We start from the raw sequence: 20,575 nt of genomic DNA, 5'->3' as shown, positions 1-20,575 counted from the left end.
CCCAAAATGGTGGTATGTGCCCTGGGGGGGTGGGGGGACAGCCATAGGGCCTGCGCATTGAGGTCAGAGAACCAAAGGCAGCTGCGCACAGCAAGGGTGTGGGGTGGGGCTGGCTGGAGGAAGGGCCTGGCGTGTAGTCGAGGTTGAGCCCGTTGTCACCACGGTCCCCGAACCGCGCTGTGGCCCGGCCCTACCCAAGGCTGCAGCGCAGTGAGGGGGCATGGCTGTGGCTGAGGGACGTAACCAGCATCCACACGGCAGCTGGGCCCTGCAATCAACTACGCTCCTGTAGAGAGGAAGGACCAAACTGACTGGGTTTGTAGCATTTCCGCCTTTAGGAGCTTAGGGGAATTAGACATCCCCACCCCCCTGCCTCGATGGAATTTGGGTACCTAACCCCTTTAGGCGCCTTTGAAACGCCCAGCCTGAGACCAGGATGACTTCCTAGTACACGCCAGCTGCTCGCTAGCCAAACACCAAAGCCCCTGGCCCTGAGTGGCTTGAGAACGCAGCTCTGCAGCGAGCTGGAATTGCAGGGGGGAGCGCAGAGACGCGCCCCTGTTAAACCAGCCGGGAGCTCGTCTGAACTACGTGGAGACAAGAAGCCAAAGCGGCGGGTGCCGGCTTGCACACAGACCACACGCCCACGTGGCTGGCTGGGAGCGCTGCGGGTGGCCGGCTGCCGGCTGAAGCACAGACACTGAACACGCGCGGATGCGGATGCTTCCCCTGCTCCCCTGCTGTCCCAGCCCTCGGGGAACCCACCGGGGGACGGAACGGGTCTTGGTCTTGCAGCGATTCTCTCAACGCAGCTCAGCAGCCTTGGCCGAAGGAAAATCAATCCAAGCCCCAGACTTGGTGCAAATGGCGCCAGTCCAGCAAATGCCGCCTCTAAAGGGCCCAGCAGCCCCGGCCCTCCAGGCTGCCCCAGCGGTCACCGTTGGAGGGATGCTGTTGGTGTCAAACCAGTAGGTGGCTTCTAATCCCTGCTCCCAGCAGCATCCAGAGCTGGAACCAGCCACCTCGGCAGGGCCCCTCGCTCCAGCCTCAGGGCGGCCCCGTCCCCCCTTCCTGTCCCGGGGTGGGGCGGGGGACCTAGTTATAAAACACTTCGTCCTCCGAGAGGGAGCTGCTGTCCACGTAGTGCAGGGAGCTGCTGAGCCGCGTGCTCTCCCGCTCTCTCCCCGCGCAGGCCTGCTCCTTCTCCGAGTCGTCTGCCTGGGAGCTCCCGGTCCGGGGGGAGCCGCAGGGGAGAGCCCCGGGGAAGGGGTGGGTCGAGTTCCACCTGTCCGCTCCGGCGTGCCCCCAGGGGATGGGGGAGGTGTGCGGGGAGGAGGAGCAGGCGGGCAGGCTGCCTTCCAGGTTGGGGCTACTTATCACCTGGGGCCGCAGCAGCAGCTTCTCCTGCAGGTAGATGCTCTCCAGGTCTGAAAGCAAAGCAGGGGAGGGGAAGAGCGTGTTAGGGACTCAGCAGGGCAGGCGATTGTCTGCTGGCAGGGCCCGGAGAATGGGCAAGGACAGTACTTTCGGGAGTGGCCACCAATCCTGCGTGCCCAGCTTGAGACACCCGATTCCTTGAGGCGCTCATCACCCGTGGCTCCAGCTGGAGTTGCTGGCTCCTTGGTCCATCCAGGGCCCCAGTCCTGCCCTCAGCTCTGGGTGTCACCCGGGGCTTGCGGAAGGGGATCCCCCAGGGATGCAGCATTGGCCTAGCGCAGGGGGGTGGCCAGGCTGCCCCTGTGCTCCATGGCCCCCAGCTGCCCAAACACCCCCCTTGGAACAAGATGACAGACATGGAGCCAGGGACCCACCCCTGACTGATACAGGACACCAGCAAGGATGGCCCCGAGGGACCCTCCTGAATCTGTTACATGCAGGGCGGGCTGGGGAGCAGCAGGAGCCCTGCAGGGCTGCTCATGGCAGAGAGGAGGGGGAAGGTACCTTGAAGCTGTACGATCTCCTGGGAGCTGTCCCCGTAATTCATTTCTTCGTCGTCTAGCGAGGACCAGGCGCTCAGGGTGGCCTCGGTGATGGCGAATTGTTCAGCAACCCCTGGGCAGGAGCGTGGGAAACCAAACACAGGTTACAAAGGGAGGGGATTGATACTGGGCTGTGTCCTGAACCTGGCTACACCAAGGTAAATCTGGAGTGACAGCACTGAAATCAGAGCGAATCTGGATGCACACCAGTGTTCCCAGAAGAGTCTGGCTCGTCCCCGGCAAACCAGCAGAATTCTATCGCCAGGACATAGGAGGTCCCAGAGTGGATCCAGCCATGCTCCATCCAGTCCAGTGTCCTGTCTCCAGCCGGGACCTGCACCCTGCTCGGGGGGAAGGTGTGATGGGGGATCACGGTATGGAAAACACTGAGATCCTCTGGAGGCAGTGAGGCTGAGGGAGCTCTAGCTGGGTCAGGCCCAGGAGTCCTCTGCATGGGTTACCATTTGGCTGACAGCTAAGGGACATGCCAAATGCATGGGTGTCACGGAGTCCCCGGGCGATGCTCTGGAACTGCTCCCCACAAAGCCAGTCAGGACTTTGGGGAGCCTCCTCTCCCTTGGAGCAGACTGTCTGCAGGGCAAGAAGCTCACACGGCTTCACCTCCTGGGTCTCTCCTTGGAGCATTCAGCATCCTCTGCCCCTCCGTGTGCTTCCCACAGCGAATCTGCCGAGGTGGGGTCCTGGGGAAGCCAGAGGGTCCCGCACCCCCACTTCACAGTCAGACGTGACTCTCAGCCAGCCAGTAACACAGAGGTTTATTAGATGACAGGAACAGGGTCTAAACCAGAGCTTGTAGGTACAGAGAATGGGACCCCTCAGCTGGGTCCATTCTGGAGCCCAGCGAGCCAGATCCCCACATCTGCCCTCACTCCTTGTTCCCAGCCAGCTCCCAACTAAAACCTTGTCCAGCCCCTCCTCCTCTGCTGAGTTCCTTTCCTGGGCCAGGAGGTCACCTGACCTCTTTGTTCTCCCCCATCTTTAGCATCCCCTTGCAGGGGGAAGGGCCCCGGCCATTAGTTGCCAGGAGACAGAGGGTCGGCCAGAAACTGAGGCCCCCCCCACAGTATTCAGAGGAAACATTAAGAACAGTCCCACTTCATCACAACGGGCACTGCTCCCTGCCATTCTCCCCAAGGGATGCCCCCGTGCCCAGCTATTTGCAGTGCTCTGTCACACCACTGCACAAGCAGAGTCGCTGCTGGTGCATTCACTGCCCGCCCCTTTCACCAGCACAGATTATCCCCTGCAGCCTCATTGGCCTGGCAGCTCCCCCCTGCCCACCCACCTGCTGCAAAGCGTGCCTCCCTCAGCTCGTCCGTGAGGTAGGAATAGTGCTCTTCCTCCGTCAGCCACGGCTCGCAGCCCACCCGGGGGGCGCTCCAGCCTTTCCACTCGATGAGGTGGGCCACCCGGCCGTGAGCCATGGCGGTGGGCTTGGTGATGTGGTCCTTTATGGTCTGAACTAACCCTAAAGCAGAGACGGGAGGAGCTGGATTGAAGCGGGCGGGATTCAGACTAGTGGGATCAACGTACCAAGACATGGTGCTGAAGGAATGTCCTGCATGACAGTAGCCAGCCCCCAGCCAGCCAGCCCCACTCACCACAATCCTCTCCTACAGCAGCTGGCTTGGATTTCTGCTGGGGCGACCCTAAGGAGCTGCTCAGGAATCTAGAGGGGTCATTTATAAGATGTTGTCTGATTTGGGATAGAGGGACATTGACAGAGCTGTGGGTGGGACCTGAGGTGGAGGAGCGGGGGCTGTGGGTCAGGATTGAGGGGCACTGGCAGAGCTGTGGGTGGGACCCATGGCTGGCCCCAGTCAGCTGACACAGGCTTGTGGGGCTTGGGTGGTGGGGCTATAAAAGTGCCGTGCAGACATTCCCAGGGCTAGAGCCTGAGCTCTGGGCCCCCATGAGGAGGGAGGCCAGCCATGGGTGTCTAACGGCCGTGTGGACGTACCCTTTCATTTCGTGCCAGGAGGTGCTACCTTGCACTACACAGAATTTCTCTTCTCAAGAGTGAAGTTAGCATTGACCCCAGCTCAGCTACAGCACAAACAGCAGCAGCACCATACACCTCCGCCCTGTCCTGGAGGATCTGCCTCTGGGGCCAGAGGGATAGTCAGGCTCCAAGGCTCATCCATTCGATGGCCTTTTTGCTGAGTGCCAGCTGGGATGATGGTCACCAGTTCACTAGGAACTGGACTGAGACCCCTCAAATTCATCATTACATATGGGCCAGTCTTCAGATATTCACGGCTCTTAATGACCTGGGTAGGATCCCAATTTACTGGTGCTAACATTTTGGACAGCTCACCCAGGGGTGATTCCAAAGCCAAGTGAAGCCCCCGAGGGAATGTCTACATTGCAATTAGACGCTCGGGGCTGGTCTGTGCCAGCTGACTTGGTCTCACAGGGCTCGGACTAGGCAGCTGTTTAACTGGTTTTCCAGGCCTTTCGGACTCTGCCGGGAGCTCTTGCAGCAGGGGAAACAGGAAGAGCTGCCCCTCATATGCAGGCATGGCTGAGGAAGCAGCCACTTTTATAAATCCGAGGAAGGGGCGTGGCTAAAGCATTGGCCACGCCTCTGAATGGCCCTAGCCCCACCCAGAATTGGGGAGCGGATAAGAAAAGCCTCCAGCTGACGTGGTTGTTTAAGAGACCTGCTGGCCCAGCCCTAAGCGTCTCCTGTGCTCTCCAGCTCCTGGTGCCTTGCTAAAAATCACCATTTCTGCTATTTCACCATTTTTATCATAAACTTCACGGTGGTTTTTCCCCTTGCTAAGCCAATAGGAAGCTCCCCACGGTCTCATGGGATTTCCAGGGGCTCTGGGTCCTGAAGACCTGACCCCTGGTCACAGCGCTGCCCCCTGCATCGCCCCGGCTGTGAGCCGTGTTCCCCCAAATCTGTCTGCCCTGGGTCGCCTCCTGAGCAGGTTCTGTCTGTTGTGCTAATTGATGATGGAGAAATGCAGCCGTGGCGGGAGGCCATGGCAGGCGTCTCCCAGGGAGCCAGAGCCAGTCCCATGGAGGGCTCTGGAGACCCTGAACCAGACTCTGTGTTCGGGAGGGAGACGGGCTGCTGTATTTTGTATCATCTGGGGCTTTGACGGGCCGTGTGGCTCCGTTCCTAGATACAATGAATTGCAGAGCTCAGGCCTAGAGGTCGGGAATGTAGGGGTCCCTGGGGCCAAGTGTGTGTCTGGTGGGATGTGGCATCATCTCCTGGCCAGCTGCAGATGGGGGCGGGGTTCTGACAGCATCCGGGGGAGCTGTGCAATCACCTGAGGCCAGGTGTCCCCAGCAGTGGGGGATGACAGAGAAGACGCTAGATTCCCCCTTCCCACCAGCATCCCCTCAGTCGCTTGGGCCTGCTTCACCCACCGCTCGCCATCCAGGCGCTGCCCTTGGCTGGGCACGGAGAGAGCTGGGTGTTGTGTCCGGGCTGCCCTACCAGCTCCCCGAATGGCTCCATGTAGCCGTTGAGTAGGATGGGGAGGTGGGTTGGGACTGAGGGGCACCAGCAGCGCTGGGTGGGAGCCTGGACAGGGCTTTGGAGGCAAACAAATGGATACTCGTGATGCTCTGAGGGGATGGACCGGAGCCACGTCTGCCCCCTCCCCCCCACATGCCGTGCTCCGAGCAGAATCGTCCTGCTCCGGCACTGGGGCCCTTTCTCCGTGGCGGCTCTGGGAGCCGGGCCCTGGGCAGGCAGCCTCGGGCATTATTCCAGTGCCACCGGCCTTGTGGAGAAAAGGGAATCAGGCCAGCAGGGCCAGCCGGCTGGTGGTTTCCATGGAAACAAACACCTTATTAATCTCCACCACACACAATTAATTACGCCCGAGCTGGTGTGTGTGTGTGGGGGGGTGGACGGACGTGGCTGCTGCTGGAAGCAGATAAACTCCCTTCCCTCCTCTTCCCGCTTCAGGACCAAGGCAATTAGAGCTGCTCAGCCTGGCCTGTGGGGTCCTGCTGGTCTCTGGCCTGGCGGGGGAGGCTGCTTGTTGTCATGGGCCAGCGCTAGCTTCTTGCAGATCTGAGATGTGACAGGCGTGATGGCATTGACCAGAGGATTTGGCTGGCTCTACCCCTAGGCCGAGCAGTGGCCTTACTCCTACCAGAACTAAAGACCCGTTAGTCTCGTCAGCCTTCGATCAGGACTTAAGGACTCCCCATGCGGTGACGAGGCGGGGCGGGCTGTGTTAGCCCGTCTGGGACTCAGAGAGGCTGTGTTTATCCAGAAGCCTCACTAAAGAATCCCCTTTCTGTTCCCTGGAGCCGAGGCATGGCTCTTGTCCACCCCAAGGCCCGATCTGGCTGGAGGATGGGCGCCCCTGGACATCCCCTCAGTGGGGGTGGGATCGGGCCCCTGCTCCATTTGAACGAAGAATGAGGAGACCCCTTCAGGCGAACCTGAATCACCATGACTGCTCCGTCAGAAAGCCGGGATTCACCCCTGCCAACGACACGGGGGGCAGAGAAGCCCCCGCTGGGATCTCGGCTGGAAATCTGGCCTAGCTGCCCAGTCCTGCATCTTTGCACCACTGCTCCTCTGGGAGGCTGTGCTAGGCCGTCGTGCCAACCTGGGGCTCAGGGATGATGGAGCCTGGCAGGAGGGAGGGATGGTCTTTACCTACCCACCAGAGAGGAGGTCGCCAGGGCTGTGACATTGTAACCGCTGGAGCCGGATTTGGAATCGGAGAGGATCCCACTGGATGTCTTGAAACATTTCTGCAGAGGAAGGAGAGACGCAAAGGCTGGCAAGATGGGCTGGGTCAGCGGGGAGAGAGCCGAGTACCCTCAGCCAGCCCCACGTCTAAGAGAGGGGACCCATGCAGGCCAGGGATGGGGGCCTCCAGGGTGGGGGAGCCCCCAGAGGACCCAGCAGCCCATGGGCACTCAGGACTCATGATACAAGATGCAACGGCTGAGTGGCATTTTGCTGTGGACTTGTGAGGGGGGCTCGTGGGACCATGTCTAGTGTGCTCTGCTGCTGCAAAGGTGGTTGCAGAAGTTCCCGTGATGGTAACTCCAGGGGCAACTGTAGTTAAGTGGCCATCCTGGGGTTAACTGAGTTGCACAGAGTATTATGGGATGGAGCCATGCTCCATGCCTCCCTTCCTTTCCGATTTAGTCTGGCTTAGCTCACCCTGCCCCTCCCCCCCATGCTCTGGTACGATGCAGTTAAATAAAGCAGCAAGTTCCCAGCCTGCAAGCGGGTGAGTAGACTGATCTTTGTTGCTGAGCCAATCCTACAAAACTCACGGAGATGTGCGCTGGGAGGGGGGACATGCTCAGTGTCTGCCAGGTACCTCCCAGCTGTGCCCAGCCTACACCCGCTGGCACAGAGTCCCGAGATGGCAAGGGTCCGCAGGACCTCACTGTCCCACGGAAGCCCACTGGTCCCATTCAGTGTGAGGACCCTGTGCTGGCCTTGTGGCCCACCACAGCCTCCCCATCCCCGCCGGAGCTGAGCAAAGGCCAGCTGATGTGATCACCTTGAACCTACCCCCTCCACTTGCCACAATTTTCGAGGGACTTCCAACCTGGCCAACCCCCCTGCCCCCAAAAGCACAGCTTCTTGCATAGCAACCACCCCATGCATCCACTAGGGGGCACCACTTCAGCCACACCTGCCCTGCATTCTCCCAGGAGCTCAGCGTAGGTTCCCAGGCTGTAGAAGTGCAATGGGCCACCCAACCCACACTGACCTGCAGAGGGTCCCAGCAGAAATCCATCTGGTTTTCCTAAAACACAGGGGAGGAAACGAATTAAAACCGGTGCCAAACCCAGGGCTCCCCAGTCACAGCCCCGCTTTTGTTGCAGATTGGTCACGGGGCAGAGGGGAAACTGAGATTCCTGTAGCCCAAGGCAGCTCTCTGGGGTGGGGCCTGTCTTCTCTGTACAGCACCTAGCACAGTGGCTCCTTCTTCTGTCTTCCTTCCTCCTGGCTTGTTTTATTCATTCATTCCCCTCCTTTCCCCATTCCCTTCTTCTCCACTCCAGCAAGTCACTGCTTTTGTCTTGTTTCCCCCCTTAACCTTGACTGGGTGTGCTGGGGCCTGGAGCCGCCCCTGATAACATGGCCCATTCGGTGCTTGGCCTCACTGGAGAGGCTGCCAATAAGCACAGGCAATACGGATCCCTGGCCACTTGGCCTTTGTCTGAGCCACCAAGCTGCTGTTACATGGCCCACTGAACAGCCTATAATAGCTGATATTCCCTCATGAACGGGTGAGCGGCTCCCCCGCCTGTTTCCCATCCCTGAGTCATCCGCACTCCTTGCCAGGGGAACTCTCAAAGTGACCTTTCGGGCTGCAGGAAATGTTTAAACCCCCCTGCCCTGGGTGACCAGACAGCAAGTGTGAAAAATCGGGACAGGGGTGGGGGGTAATAGGCGCCTATATAAAAAAAAGCCCCAAATATTGGCACAGTCCCTATAAAATCAGGACATCTGGTCACCCTACCAGACCATTACAAGCCTCAAGGTTTGTTTGCCAAACAGCAACTAGAAGTCAGTTATAACAGCCACCCTCCCAGGTCATCAACAGGGTTTGAACCCAGGTCCTTCAGCAGCAAGGTACAGTTCTTTGGAGCGAGTAAGTGAACTCCATTAGGTAGCAGCAGCAGCAGCTGCCTGTTCGTCTCACTGAGGCCAAGCTGCTGGAAGGGGCCATAACACACACTGCATATCCCTGTAGCACTTGTGATGATTGTCCTGGGGTCCTGACTCTTTGGTTACCTTGCTGTTGTCCTTCTCCAGGGCAGCTGCGGGCACTTGCTGACTGTCATGGTGGGTGGAAGGAGGGCACTGTGGGTGGCTGGCGATGGAATATTCCTTCTGAGCACTTGCGAAGAATTCTGCAACCAAAGGAGAAAAGAGATGGGTAAGAGAGAGACGGGCTGGGCCTGGTAACCTTGCTTTGCTGTCTATTTACAGGGCAGTTATAAAAGAGAGGCTTGGAAAATTGGGGATGGGAGAGATGGAAAATTTCAACTTTTTGGCCCAAAATTGAACCCCAAAACTTTCAGTTTGGAAATGGTACTGTGGTGCCTCACGGGAGTTGTAGTTCAGCTGCCTCATGTCCCCATTCTCCTCTATAGGACAAGCTCTTCAGCCAGACTACATCTCCCATGATGCACTGTGGTCTCGCCTGCTGTGCCACCACAGCACATCATGGGAGTCCATGGCTCTGGTGCCTCATGGGATATGTAATTTGATGGGGAACTTGGCCCACAGAGGTGAATGAGGGCATGAAATGGCCAAACTACAACTCCCATAGGGCACTGGGGCAGTATTTCCAAATAGAAATATTTTGATTTTCTGGTGTTCAGCTTTTTGACGAAATGTCACCATTTTTCAAGGAAAGCCGACACTTTTTGTGAAAATTTTTGTTTAGTCGAAGACCTAATTTTCCATCAAAACCAGCTTACATGGAAAATTTTCCACTAAGTGTGACAGAGTGCTAGGAGCCGAGAGCAGACCAGCGTTCTGCTCGCTGAGGCACTAGCTAGTCCCCACTGGACTGGATTTAACTGGGGGGATGGGTGCTCAATGGTTTGATTAGATATGAGGCTGATGAGCTAAAGAGAGCAATCAACATACGAGCTGCCAACAGGTAAAGGCGAGGAAGGAAGTGCGAGGGGGGCGGCTGGCAGAAGCTGTGGGAGACAGGATCCTGAGATCTCTGGAGAGAGGGTGAAGGAGGCTGCTTACTTCCCTGGCATGTTGCTGGACTGGTGGAGGAGATCCAACAAATATAACACAGGTGCTTATAAACTTGGAAGCATCCAGCCTCTTTGGGTAATCCCGAGGGTGGAGAAGGGAGCCTGTTACACAGGCCTAAGTTATGGATCAAAATATGCCATTGTGGGCATCCAGAGTCTCTCTCAGTGGCTTCTATGCCACTTAATACTGTGTCTATCTATTCCCTCTGCTCCTCTCTGGCCCCTTCCACCTGACAGCCACACAGTGCTCCACAAACATTAATGGTTCGGCCTCACACTCCCCTTGTCAGTATTTGGGGAAACTGAGGCCCAACCTGCCAGGAGTGTTCCTTGGCAGGAATGGCCACCTCCCTCCCTCTTGCAGCAGTGCTCTTTAGTAATCCCAGCCCTTGGCCAGGCAGTTTGTACTTTGGCTTGTTCTGTGTTTGTACTGCACCTAGCACCACGGGGCTGGACCCCTAGGCGCTGCCTCAGTGCTGATAATCAATAATTATTCCAATTGATAGGCTTATTTTATTTAATTAGGCTTGAAAACCATTAATACATGTACTTATCTGGGCAGCATCGTTCCTGGTGATTGCATGCTTGATGGAAAGACCGGAATAAGTCAAGCAAGTGAAAAACTCAGCACAGGTGGAAGTTCAATGCAATTAGCAAAAATGCCAAACACAAGATCCTTAGAACCAACGTCCTACATGGAGCAAAGGCCTGGACAAATAATAAGTCCCTCTAGTGCAAACTGAACAGCTTTCAGTGCAGGTGACAGAATCAGCAACGAAGAGATCCCAGACCAGGCACAACTATCTACATCAACGCGAATGCTGCAGAAGAAAGGGTGGATGTGTTTGGAACACAGCACGATAATGGCTGAAGGAGAGTTACTTCATAAAAATGGTGGGGAAATGAGAGCAGGATGGGGGTAATTGGGCTGTTTGCCTGCTGCACCTAATAGCGTGCACAGACTGGTGATGATGAGAAAACACCTGCCCTTAAAGCTCTGGGAGCTAGCGCAGCAATTGACACACCTGGGCCATACAACAGATACATCAGATACAACTCTGTGTAGCCACACGCCAGGGCAATCAAATAGAGGAGAATTACCCGAGCCCACTTAGCCCCTAGCCATCGCTAATTCCATACCCAAAAGCAAGAAAGCCCATGCACGCTACAGTGTTCCCCCCGCACATCAATGCATTTGGAGTCGTTTGGACCAAGAGGAGAACACATTTTAAAGTTGAAGGCCCTTCGTGGGAAATGCCAGGCACAGCGGTGTTTGTGGCCCACAAAATAAATTGCGCGGCCAGGCAAGCAGCAGGAAAAGATCAGGAAGACAGGCAGGGAGGTAAAGTGTAACAGAGACGAGCAAGAGCCCCTGTGCTGGAGCTGTCTCTTCTAGGTGACCTGCATTAGGAAATATAATTGGGCCCTGGGCCCTTTCATGCTGGGATGGACACACAAGGCCCGGAAGGCAGCTTTGGATTTTTTCTCTTTGGTGCTTACTTTGCATTCAAAATTCAGGTCTTGTCCTCTCTGGGTTTCCAGGGCAACACTAGGGCTGGTTGGAGACCTGGTCAGATCCTAGCCTCAGGAGTGTCGTGCGAGTAAAAGCTGATTAACTGCGCGGGGGGTGAGGGGGAGAGGTGATTTTGTTCAGACTCTTTAAACCTCTTGGGTTTGCGTTGTGTTAAACAGGCATTTGAGTCAAACACGTGGTAAACGCTTGGGAACAAAAGTGTCTTTGCTAAAGCTCGGACACCTTCTCTGCTGGAATTTAAGACTGAAGAGCGCTGACACCCTCCATCTCTAGGATCTCCAAGGAGTTCTCCAGCAGAACCAGAGACGAGCAGACATTTCAAAGGGACAGAGTTAGGAAATGGACCTTTTCCAGCCTTCTTTATCCGTCCTCAGGAAGCAAAAAGGCCACAACCACTTCCCCTTCTCTCTTCACAAGGTCCCTTGGAGCCGTCTGGGTTCAGCATTAGCATGGAGCTGCCTTGTCCTTCCCCAGCAGTGCTCATCAGCCAGCGTCTGAGTGCACAACCAGTTTTGCCTCCGTCCCCACCAGCCGTGCCCTCCCAGGGGTTTGCTAGGGAGAGGATCAGCTAAGGAGGTACAGTCCCCTCCTAGCCCGTGTGGCATGTTCAGAGAGTGTTGTGGGGCCACAGCTACCCAGCAGGGGAAACTAGCAGAGCTGCTGATGGAGCCGGCTGACCATGCTGAGTCTGGAAAAGGGAGCCCACGGCCTGGTTCTCTTCCACCCTCATCCACCTGCTCGGGGAAGGTGTCCCCTACTCCACCCCAGCCTGCTCAGACGGCACCTTCTCCACATCTGCCTCCATTATGATCTCTATCTCACCACCGCCATGCCTGGGTCTCTGCAGGCCAATGCAAGATGACAAGCTCCCTGCTCTGATGAACTTCAGATCTGTGGGGCCTTGCAAAATTCCTACACCCCCATCACATGACTTCCTACTGGGAACAGCCCCGTAAGAAAGTTTCTAGCCCTCATGCAGGAGCGTCAGCAGCCTTTTTGGCGTCCTAGGCGGTGGAAGGTCCCACCCTCAAAATGGCGCCCCCGACAGAGGCGGCGGAAGGTCCCGCCCCCGAAATACTGCCAATGACCACGGCGGCCAGATGTTCGGCCGACACGGTCGCCGCCCCCCAAATGTCAGCGCCCTAGGCAACCGCCTAGGTCGCCTAATGGGTTGCACCGGCCCTGCCCTCATGGCTGCGGAAAAAGCTACAAAATGTGACCCCTAAAGGTTCAAAAAGCAGAAGGCAAATAAGAAGAGCCCCAAATCTATTATTTGTATATAATCTCATGATTTTAAAGCCAATCTCATGATTTCTGGTGAGCCTGACTCCTGATTTTTCAACCTTTGGGGTTGGCCCTGCCGTAGGAGGAGGCATACCTGCCCTAGCTTTGTGATCTAGCCAGCATGGGCCTGAAATGTGAGGATGTATCCAGGGTTCCGACAGGCTGGTACAGCCTGCGCCAAGGCCCCTCCTGCATTTAGGAATTAATAACAAGAACTATTGTTATGAGCTGGGGACGCATCAGTTGGAAGTAACAGAGGAGGAGAAGGACCTCGGAGTATTGGTTGATCACAGGAAGACTGTGAGCCGCCAATGTGATATGGCCGTGAAAAAAGCTAATGCGGTCTTGGGATGCATCAGGCGAGGTATTTCCAGTAGAGATAAGGAGGTGTTAGTACCGTTATTTAAGCTCAGTACCAATGTGGACACAAGAACAAATGGATATAAACTGACCATCAGGAAGTTTAGACTTGAAATTAGAGGAAGGTTTCTAACCATCAGAGGAGTGAAGTTCTGGAGCAGCCTTCCAAGGGGAGCAGTGGGGGCAAAAGACATACCTGGCTTCAAGACTAAGGGCGCTGCAGGTACTCCACCTCCCCATGGGGATTAGCTTAGCGCCGGGAGCCCAGCGCTGGGGCAGTGTTCACACTGGCGCTTTGCAGCGCTGGAACTTGCTGCGCTCGGGGGGGGGGGTGTTTTTTCACACCCCTGAGCGAGAAAGTTGCAGCGCTGTAAAGCGCCAGTGTAGCCAAGGCCTAAGCTTGATACGTTTATGGTCTAGGTGGTATGATGGGATAGCCTCATTTTGGCAATTAATTGATCTTTGACTATTAGCAGTAAATATGCCCAATGGCCTGTTATGGGATGTTAGATGTGGTGGGATCTGAGTTACTACAGAGAATTCTTTCCTGGGTGCTGGCGGGTGAGTCTTGCCCACGTGCTCAAGGTTTAGCTGATTGCCATATTTGGGGTCGGGAAGGAATTTTCCTCCAGGGCAGATTGGCGGAGGCCCTGGGTTTTTTTTGCCTTCCTCTGCAGCATGGGGCACGGGTCACTTGCTGGAAGATTCTTTGCACCTTGAAGTCTTTAAACCATGATTTGAGGACTTCAGTGGCTTAGACACAGGTTTGATACAGGCGTGGGTGGGTGAGAGTCTGTTGCCTGAGTTGTGCAGGAAGTCAGACTAGATGATCATAATGGTCCCTTCTGTCCTTAAAGTCTATGAGTCTATGATCTTCATGGCTATTTTCAGCCATGCTGGGCAGATCAAAGCTAGCGCGTGTACGTCTACCTACACTGCATTCGCACCTCAGATTGTGGGGTCGACATACCCTAAGTTTGACAACACTTTCCGTGTGCATGACACACACCAGGGCCAGGAGCTCATGGGTGCAACAGTGAAGGCCTTGGCTTGTCTAGACGTGGGTCTGGAAGGCGTTAGCTCACGCCGGGTAGGCTTTAACCCAGCCCGTTTAACACATGTTGAAGGCACATTGCCTTGTCTACGTTAGGCTGTTAACACATTAGCTAACACCTTCCAGACCCTAGTCTATACAGGGCCTCGGTCTGTATGAGAACCTGTATGTCCCTTCCACACAGGGAATGTAGGCAGGCTTAGAACAACTCTCCACGCTGGGGTTTGGCCAGGGCACGGGGGTCCAGGCTACAATGATGCATGAAGCCACCTAGAGTCACCAAGACATTGGTCAGAGCAAACCCTGCCCTGCAGCCCTCTGTGTTTTCCATCTGATTTCAACATCTGCCTCATAGGCTGACCAGACGTGCCATATTTAAAGGGACAGTCCTGTTTTTTGGGACTTTTTCTTATATAGCCACCTATTACCCCCCACCCCCTGTCCCGTTTTTTCACAGTTGCCATCTGGTAACCCTACCTCGGACCCTTAAAAATCTCATCCCCTTTGAGAACCCGACGGGCGGCCGCGTTGCCTTTCACAGCTGATTTTATTAATTTTATCCCCAGTTCCTGACAAGCCATTGGCACTTCCTCCTGGAAACCATGTTCTCACGCCCCGCTGCCCCCTCGGTTCCTGCTTTCAACTCAGGGCCCGCTCCTGCCCCGCTGAAACCCTGCAAGCTTCCTCAGCGGGAAGCCTTGTCCTCCCTCAGACAAGGCAGCCCTTTCACAGCTTTGGCTCTGATGCCCCCGGCTGCCTGACAGTGGGGAGGAATATAACGGATGCAGGAAATTAGCTTTCAAGTGGGATTCTGCTCAAAGATGTGCCCTGATATAAAGGGTTTTGTGAGGCGCCATGTTCATTTGTCCTTGAAGGTACTTCGGCAAATCCTCTATTGATTTCAGGCACCTCAATACCTTTCTAGCTCCTGGACCTGCAAACTCCTCCAGGCTCTGAGGGTCACGCTGGGGGTTCTCATCCTTCTCCCCAACCATTGCCAGTTGCAAAGGATCAGCTGGCAAATTCTACACCCAGGCAGCCCCCTCGTCTTCATGGGTTTGCACAGATGGGGCGGATGGGAACAGAGTGGCCAGCTCTGGCGATGACGCAGGAGGCAGGATTGAATCCAGCTCACCCCATGCTGGCTCGTGCAGGGCGAACGGGAGCCGAACGTGGTTGTGTCCCTGAAGCGAACAGGGCGGGATTCTCGATCGCCCTACGCCTTGTGCAGCCGTCGACGCTGGAGCAAAGCGGCTGTGAACGGCTCCCGCATGCAGATGGTCAAAACCACCTTGGTCCTGAAAGCGGTTCAGTCCTCTGGAAACTGGTGAAGTCTGAACAGATCAGGGCTCTTTGAACCACCGCAAACAGGGTCCACGCGAGGACTCTCTAAGCAGCTTAGCTGAATTCGTTTTTTATTAGTTTTTATTATTTGTATTTTCACAGCAGGTGGAAACTCCAGCTATGGAACAGGGCCCCACTGTGCTAAGCACTCTACAAACACAGGAAATCTCCCCCCTGGAGACGGGCTCTGAGCAGAGTATCCTGGGATATCGTCACCCACTCTGGAAAGCGAAGGGGAGAATTTCTCAACCATTTGGCCTGGGAGCATGAGCTCAGGACTGGGCTTTTGGACACCTGGGCCCTAGTCCACGCTCTGCTGCTGGGTGACCTCGGGCAAGTCCCAGCCCTGCTCTGTGCCTCAGTTTCCCCATCTGTAAAATGGGATGATGAGACTGCCCTCCTGTGTGTGGTGCCTGGAGCTCTATTGGTGAAAAGTGCTAGCTAAGACGTGGGCGTTATGACTCTTATTTACATTTTATGCCAAATCTCTTTTCCAGCTTCAGGCCCCTGCATAGCCTGGCTCCTGGTGGCAGAGCTGAGAACACCATGCTGGGGGTAGCACCCTTCCCTTTTCAGGGCTCCTTTGCAAGCAGCGCCTTGCAGCAGGTGATAACGAGCCCGCTCGAGCTCTCCCTTTCCACATCCTTCTCCCCAGCAACTAATTTCCCCCGGGGCTCCCAGCGGGCAGAGCTCTAGTGCAAGGCACATGTCGGCATCCTCCACCTAACAGGCTCTGCAGACAGTAATATTATGGAGTGTAACCGACGGTTCTGGGTGGTGAGTCATAGACACAAGTACACCGTGCCAGTCGTGCCCAGCCTCACAAGGCCACATCTAGGGAAGGATGCCACAGGCTGATGCTCAGGCCCTTGGAGAATAAAATTCCTCTTCTCTACAGATATGTATAGTGAGTGTATAGGGGGTGTATATGCACAGTGCCATGGGGTCTGGGGCAAACCTAGGGCATTTCAAAGGCTTTGCTTTTCCATAAGCAGTCTCTCCTCTGCAGGTCCCGGCAGCACTGAAGGCTTTTAAGTGTGTGTGTACAAGGTCTTTGTGTACACACACACACACATACCCCTATATAAAGTGTGCCTGGATCTAGTTAAAAGAGAAACCGGAGCTTTCCAAATGGAGTGGAAGCATTTAAATATCCAGCTCCCCCCCAGAGTTGAACCGCACCAGATCTAATCCGTCTGCTCTGATGTGGGTGGGTGTGAAATTAGAAGCGTCTGTAACAACCACCCACTAAGAGGAATTGCAAAATGTTGGTGTTTTGGGATAATGTAAAAGCAAAATTGGGTGGGCTTTTTTTTCCTTCTTCAGGCCAGTGTTGATTTGGGTGGATTTGTATTTTCTGAAATCCTGTAGTAACTGAAAAAGTGGATTATTTCAACGAAGCTGATTTTTGTCTTCAACTCCTGTGAGTCTGACCTGAGATTGGGGCTTTGAGGGGCGTCCCACCCCAGGCAGCTTGACAGAGCACAAGAGATGTAGATCTCAAAGGAGATCAGTAGCATTGCCCCCATTTTACAGGCAGGGAAACTGAGGTACGATAAGTGGCAATGACTTGCCACAGGTTACCCAGCAGAGCCAGGATTAGAACACTGGTATTCTGAAGTGCACTCTGGCCACTAGGCCACACTGCCTCCCTTAAACTTACACCACTTAAGTGCCATACAGATATTTACAGATTTCCCCTCATGATGCTCCTGGGAGGCTCTGTGCGAGTGTGGTTCCCTTTGTCCTTGTCACCTGGGCCCACCTGGAGCTGAGGCCCTATCAAGAACCCTGGTGTGACAGCGCCATGCCAGCAGCCAACAGCAAGCTGTCCCCTCGCTGCTCTGAAAGCAAAGGAAGGACTGAGACATACAGCCATGGAAAAGCCCTGCCCTGCGGACTGTTTGTACCTGCCCCGTTTGGCTGTGAAGATCCCGAGCAATTCACCAAACATACGTGACTCAAGGGAAACTGACGATGGCTCCCGGGGAGGCATGGCTGACTTCTGTGTCACTCTCAAGGCTAGACCGATATCGACGTGCAGCCTTCGCGGTGTAAGGTGACGTGTGTCGTGACAAGGCCCAGCTGTGCGGGCGGGGCCATGTTTTCAAAAGAACTCCACATGCTTGGAGAATCTGGCCGATGGCGCTCCCCGGAGAATCTGGCCCTGGTCTGTTTTGGCCCCAGTGTCTCCTGGACTTTGTAACGGGCCTTTCATCTCTAGTTTGAATTCAGATCAAGTCAGTCCTGACTTAAAAGCTGGTGCTATCTCAGGGCTGGCGTGGCGTGAATTTTCCCATGAGACTGATTTCCACATCCTAAATTATCACCTGCACACCCAGCAGTCTCCAGGAGAGAAGCCAAGACCCTGAGTGGTCCTTGCCCTCACCAGCGGTTGCCTCTGGCTTGGCAAGGGAGTGTTGGCAGAGGATGCAGGGCGTTGTGGTGCAGGTGTTGTAGCTAAGCAGAATTCCCTACTGTCACCTGTCCTGGCTACTTTTCCCCCCACGCCTCTTCCTCTAAGCCCTTCCCATCCCAGTACCACAAGGGCCCAAGACCTCCCCATCAACCTCCCCGTGATTGTCCATCGGTCCAGGAGCAGGGAGCTGGACAGGGGGCGTCTCTGCCAGTGGGAGCCTTTTTCCAGTCCCTCGTCCATCCAGGCGGGGTTCCTATGCGCAGCATCCACTATCTCCTTGGCCTCCTTCTCAGCATGGTGGGTACTGGTATCCTCAGCTCTGTTTCCCCCATCCTGTTCATTTGTTGTCCCCAGTATTCAGTTGATTTCTGGGGCCTGGGGCCCCTCCCTCACCCGAGGGCCTTCCGTTGCTTTGATGGGCTCTGCCCACCAGTCCCAATCACCAAATAGGCTCCAACCTTTCACCAACACCCAACTCACTTTAAAAAGCAGCCCAGTAACACATGGGGAAAACCTGCCAACACCGGCTTTCCTTGTGCGTTATGGAGTCCCAAAGCCCCAAGGTCTTCCCCACTGGCTCTTACTGGCACAGGGAGGCTAGTCCCAGCATGCAGCTGGCTATAGTCCCCTCCTCCGTGGTGATGCGCACTGCACCCCAGAGGTGGCTGCCTTTTGGCGTGGGATGAAACGATCATTACAAATTGCTTTGCAATGCAGCTTTTAGGATGAAAGTCTCTGTTATAAGGGAAAATACGACTCTCTGGGTGAATTCAATACAAGTTCCCCGTGGAAGCTGAGGACTGGCCAGGGTTTTGGGACTAGAACCCAAAACGCTGCCACCTCCGCCCAGGTTGCTTCAGGGCTGTTTTACCAAATGAAATCACCCTGGGGCAATGCCTGGGAAAGATTCTGGGCCCCGTTCGGATCCTGTGTATGCGGGCGTAAATCAGGAGTAATCCCACCGAGCTCAGCGGACTCACACAGGTGCAAACAATGGGGACCTTTAATGCTCGCTTCCCCCAGGCTTCCCACCTAGCACCAAATGCCTCCCTTTATTGCCTGCTCCTCCTGGAGTGACTGTCCCAGAGACGTGGCAAGTTGTCACTGCCCCGGGGTTGGAAGACAGGTACCTGGCTGTCTGCATGCAGCAAGCCAGGACCTGCCATGGCAGAGTCTCTGTCTCATCCTGGCTGTGCAGGGCAGATGCTGCTGTGGGACCAGGGCTGATGCGAAGGGGCTTGACCGAGATGCAGGAGGCTGGGGTTCGGGAGCAGGAGATTGGGAATATTATGCCACTCAGATCAGGGCTACCTCCAGACAGTGGCTGGAAACAGCTGTTTCAGACAAAGGTGCAAGAAACCCCCTAGTGGACACAGATGGAATAACCTGCCTTTAGGGGCAGTTTCTGCCTGACCCGCCTCAGTTAGTGTCCTGTTTGTGCCCTGGAGCATGGGGACTTTTACCCAGTGCACGAGTGAAGCTCCAGCCAGTGTCCCAGGGGAGCCTTGTAGCAAAGGCAAAAGCTAAATGCCCCCGCCCAGATCTGCCCCTGCCCCGCCACCCCCAGCCAACAGCCCTCGGCTAGCAGGGAATAAACCCATTCCCTGACTCCTTGTCCTGAGTCTCTGTTATATTCAGTAACCCCCCCCCCACACGCGCGTCCGAGGGGCTGGCTGCCAAGGCGGGGAATGGGCAGACACCCCCATGGGGGGGGCAGACACTAAGTAAACAACCCTTGGGCTAGGGAGCAGCTGCCTTTGGGTGGCAGGTGCGAGTCGCCTTCTCTCTCCCCTCCCCCAGCCCCAGCCCTCCCCCCGCGCTGGATGGCTCTCACCTTGGGACACGCAGGACCCCATCATGGGGGGCTTCTCTTCATCCACCTCTTGGACAGCGGGGGGCTCATCTCTTCTCTCCCCGGCTCGTCTGTTCCCCAGCCGGCTCCGCCGCCTGCCCGAGGTGCGGCCAGAAGACCCAGCTCCCCCTCCCAAGCCCCCACCCCCCGTTTTATTATTTTTTTCCTCCTCGGCGCTCGGTTACTCCCCCTGCCCCGCTCCCCCCTTCCCCAAGTTCGCAGGCGCCCGTGGCACTGTCTCCGGCGAGCCGCAGGGGAAGAGGCGGCAGGCGGCGCGGTGCGGCGCGGCGCGGAGGAGGAGAGCCAGACGGACGCGCACACACAGAAGGGAAGAAAAGGCAGCTCTGCCAGTCAGGGCTCCTGGGGGGATTAGCCGGGCTTTAGCCACCTCCCCTCTCGCCTGGCTGCTCTCCCCGCCAGCGCTTGCTGGAGCTGGGAAGCCGGGGGGGGGCTTTGTCCTTCCCTGCCCGTGGAGAGGAGCCCACTTGTTGGGCTCCCTGACAGCACGGCCGGCCTGTCTCTCCTCGCCCTGACCCCAGGCGGTGATGCTGCCTGAGGGGGGTTACAAACAGGCTCCTGACAATGTAACACCAGCCCCCCCCCCCCCCCCAGCTGTGACTGAACCACTTTGCAGGGCCCCAGAACTAACACGTGTCTCCGCCGGCTGCATGCAGGGTGGGAGGCTTGAGTGACCAGGGCCAGGGGGCAGGGGCGTCTCAGCGAGGGGGGGGGCTTGATGCTGGAGTTTGCTTCCCACTCCCCCCACTTGCCCAGTGAGCTGCACTTTGCTGCTTCCAGGGCAAAGAGGGCAGATCACCCAGGGCCGCCCCTAGCTATTTTGGTGCCCTACGCAGCCCCCAGGGCTCCACAAAGGGAGGGGGGGGGGTTGACCTGCAGCTGTGAGCCAGGGGAGCGGAGCAGGCTGGGGCCGGGTTGCTCCACTTACCATGCGGTGAGTGCAGGATCGGGCCTGGCTGCAATCCAGGGGAGTGGGAGC

At 56.2% G+C, this 20,575-nt stretch overlaps 1 protein-coding gene across 1 annotated transcript; it reads right to left on the bottom strand.

The window, feature by feature from the left end:
- Nucleotides 1-3: 3 nt before the first annotated feature.
- FAM131C (family with sequence similarity 131 member C) lies at nt 4-20,034 on the bottom strand. The gene is made up of 7 exons (XM_044995993.1): nt 19,561-20,034; nt 8,746-8,864; nt 7,715-7,750; nt 6,641-6,734; nt 3,286-3,468; nt 1,942-2,052; nt 4-1,427 (listed from the first exon to the last, which is right to left on the bottom strand). The coding sequence occupies exons 1-7, from the start codon at nt 19,583-19,585 to the stop codon at nt 1,096-1,098; spliced, it is 900 nt and encodes a 299-aa protein (XP_044851928.1). The 5' UTR covers nt 19,586-20,034; the 3' UTR covers nt 4-1,095.
- Between the last annotated feature and the right edge of the window lie 541 nt (nt 20,035-20,575).

The sequence above is a fragment of the Mauremys mutica genome, chromosome 21, assembly GCF_020497125.1.
Source record: "Mauremys mutica isolate MM-2020 ecotype Southern chromosome 21, ASM2049712v1, whole genome shotgun sequence".
In the NCBI taxonomy this organism is placed as follows: domain Eukaryota; kingdom Metazoa; phylum Chordata; order Testudines; family Geoemydidae; genus Mauremys; species Mauremys mutica.
The sequence above is the reverse complement of the archived record's forward strand: the minus strand, read 5'-3'. Positions and strand labels throughout refer to the sequence as shown.

Excerpts from the sequence above, each read along its gene's own strand:
- FAM131C (XM_044995993.1), bottom strand. The coding sequence starts at position 19,585 with ATGATGGGGTCCTGCGTGTCCCAAG. Across the intron at positions 3,469-6,640 it reads GGCGACCTCCTCTCTGGTGG|GGTTAGTTCAGACCATAAAG; the intron begins GTAGGTAAAGAC and ends TCTCTGCTTTAG. Across the intron at positions 2,053-3,285 it reads GGAGGCACGCTTTGCAGCAG|GGGTTGCTGAACAATTCGCC; the intron begins GTGGGTGGGCAG and ends GCTCCTGCCCAG.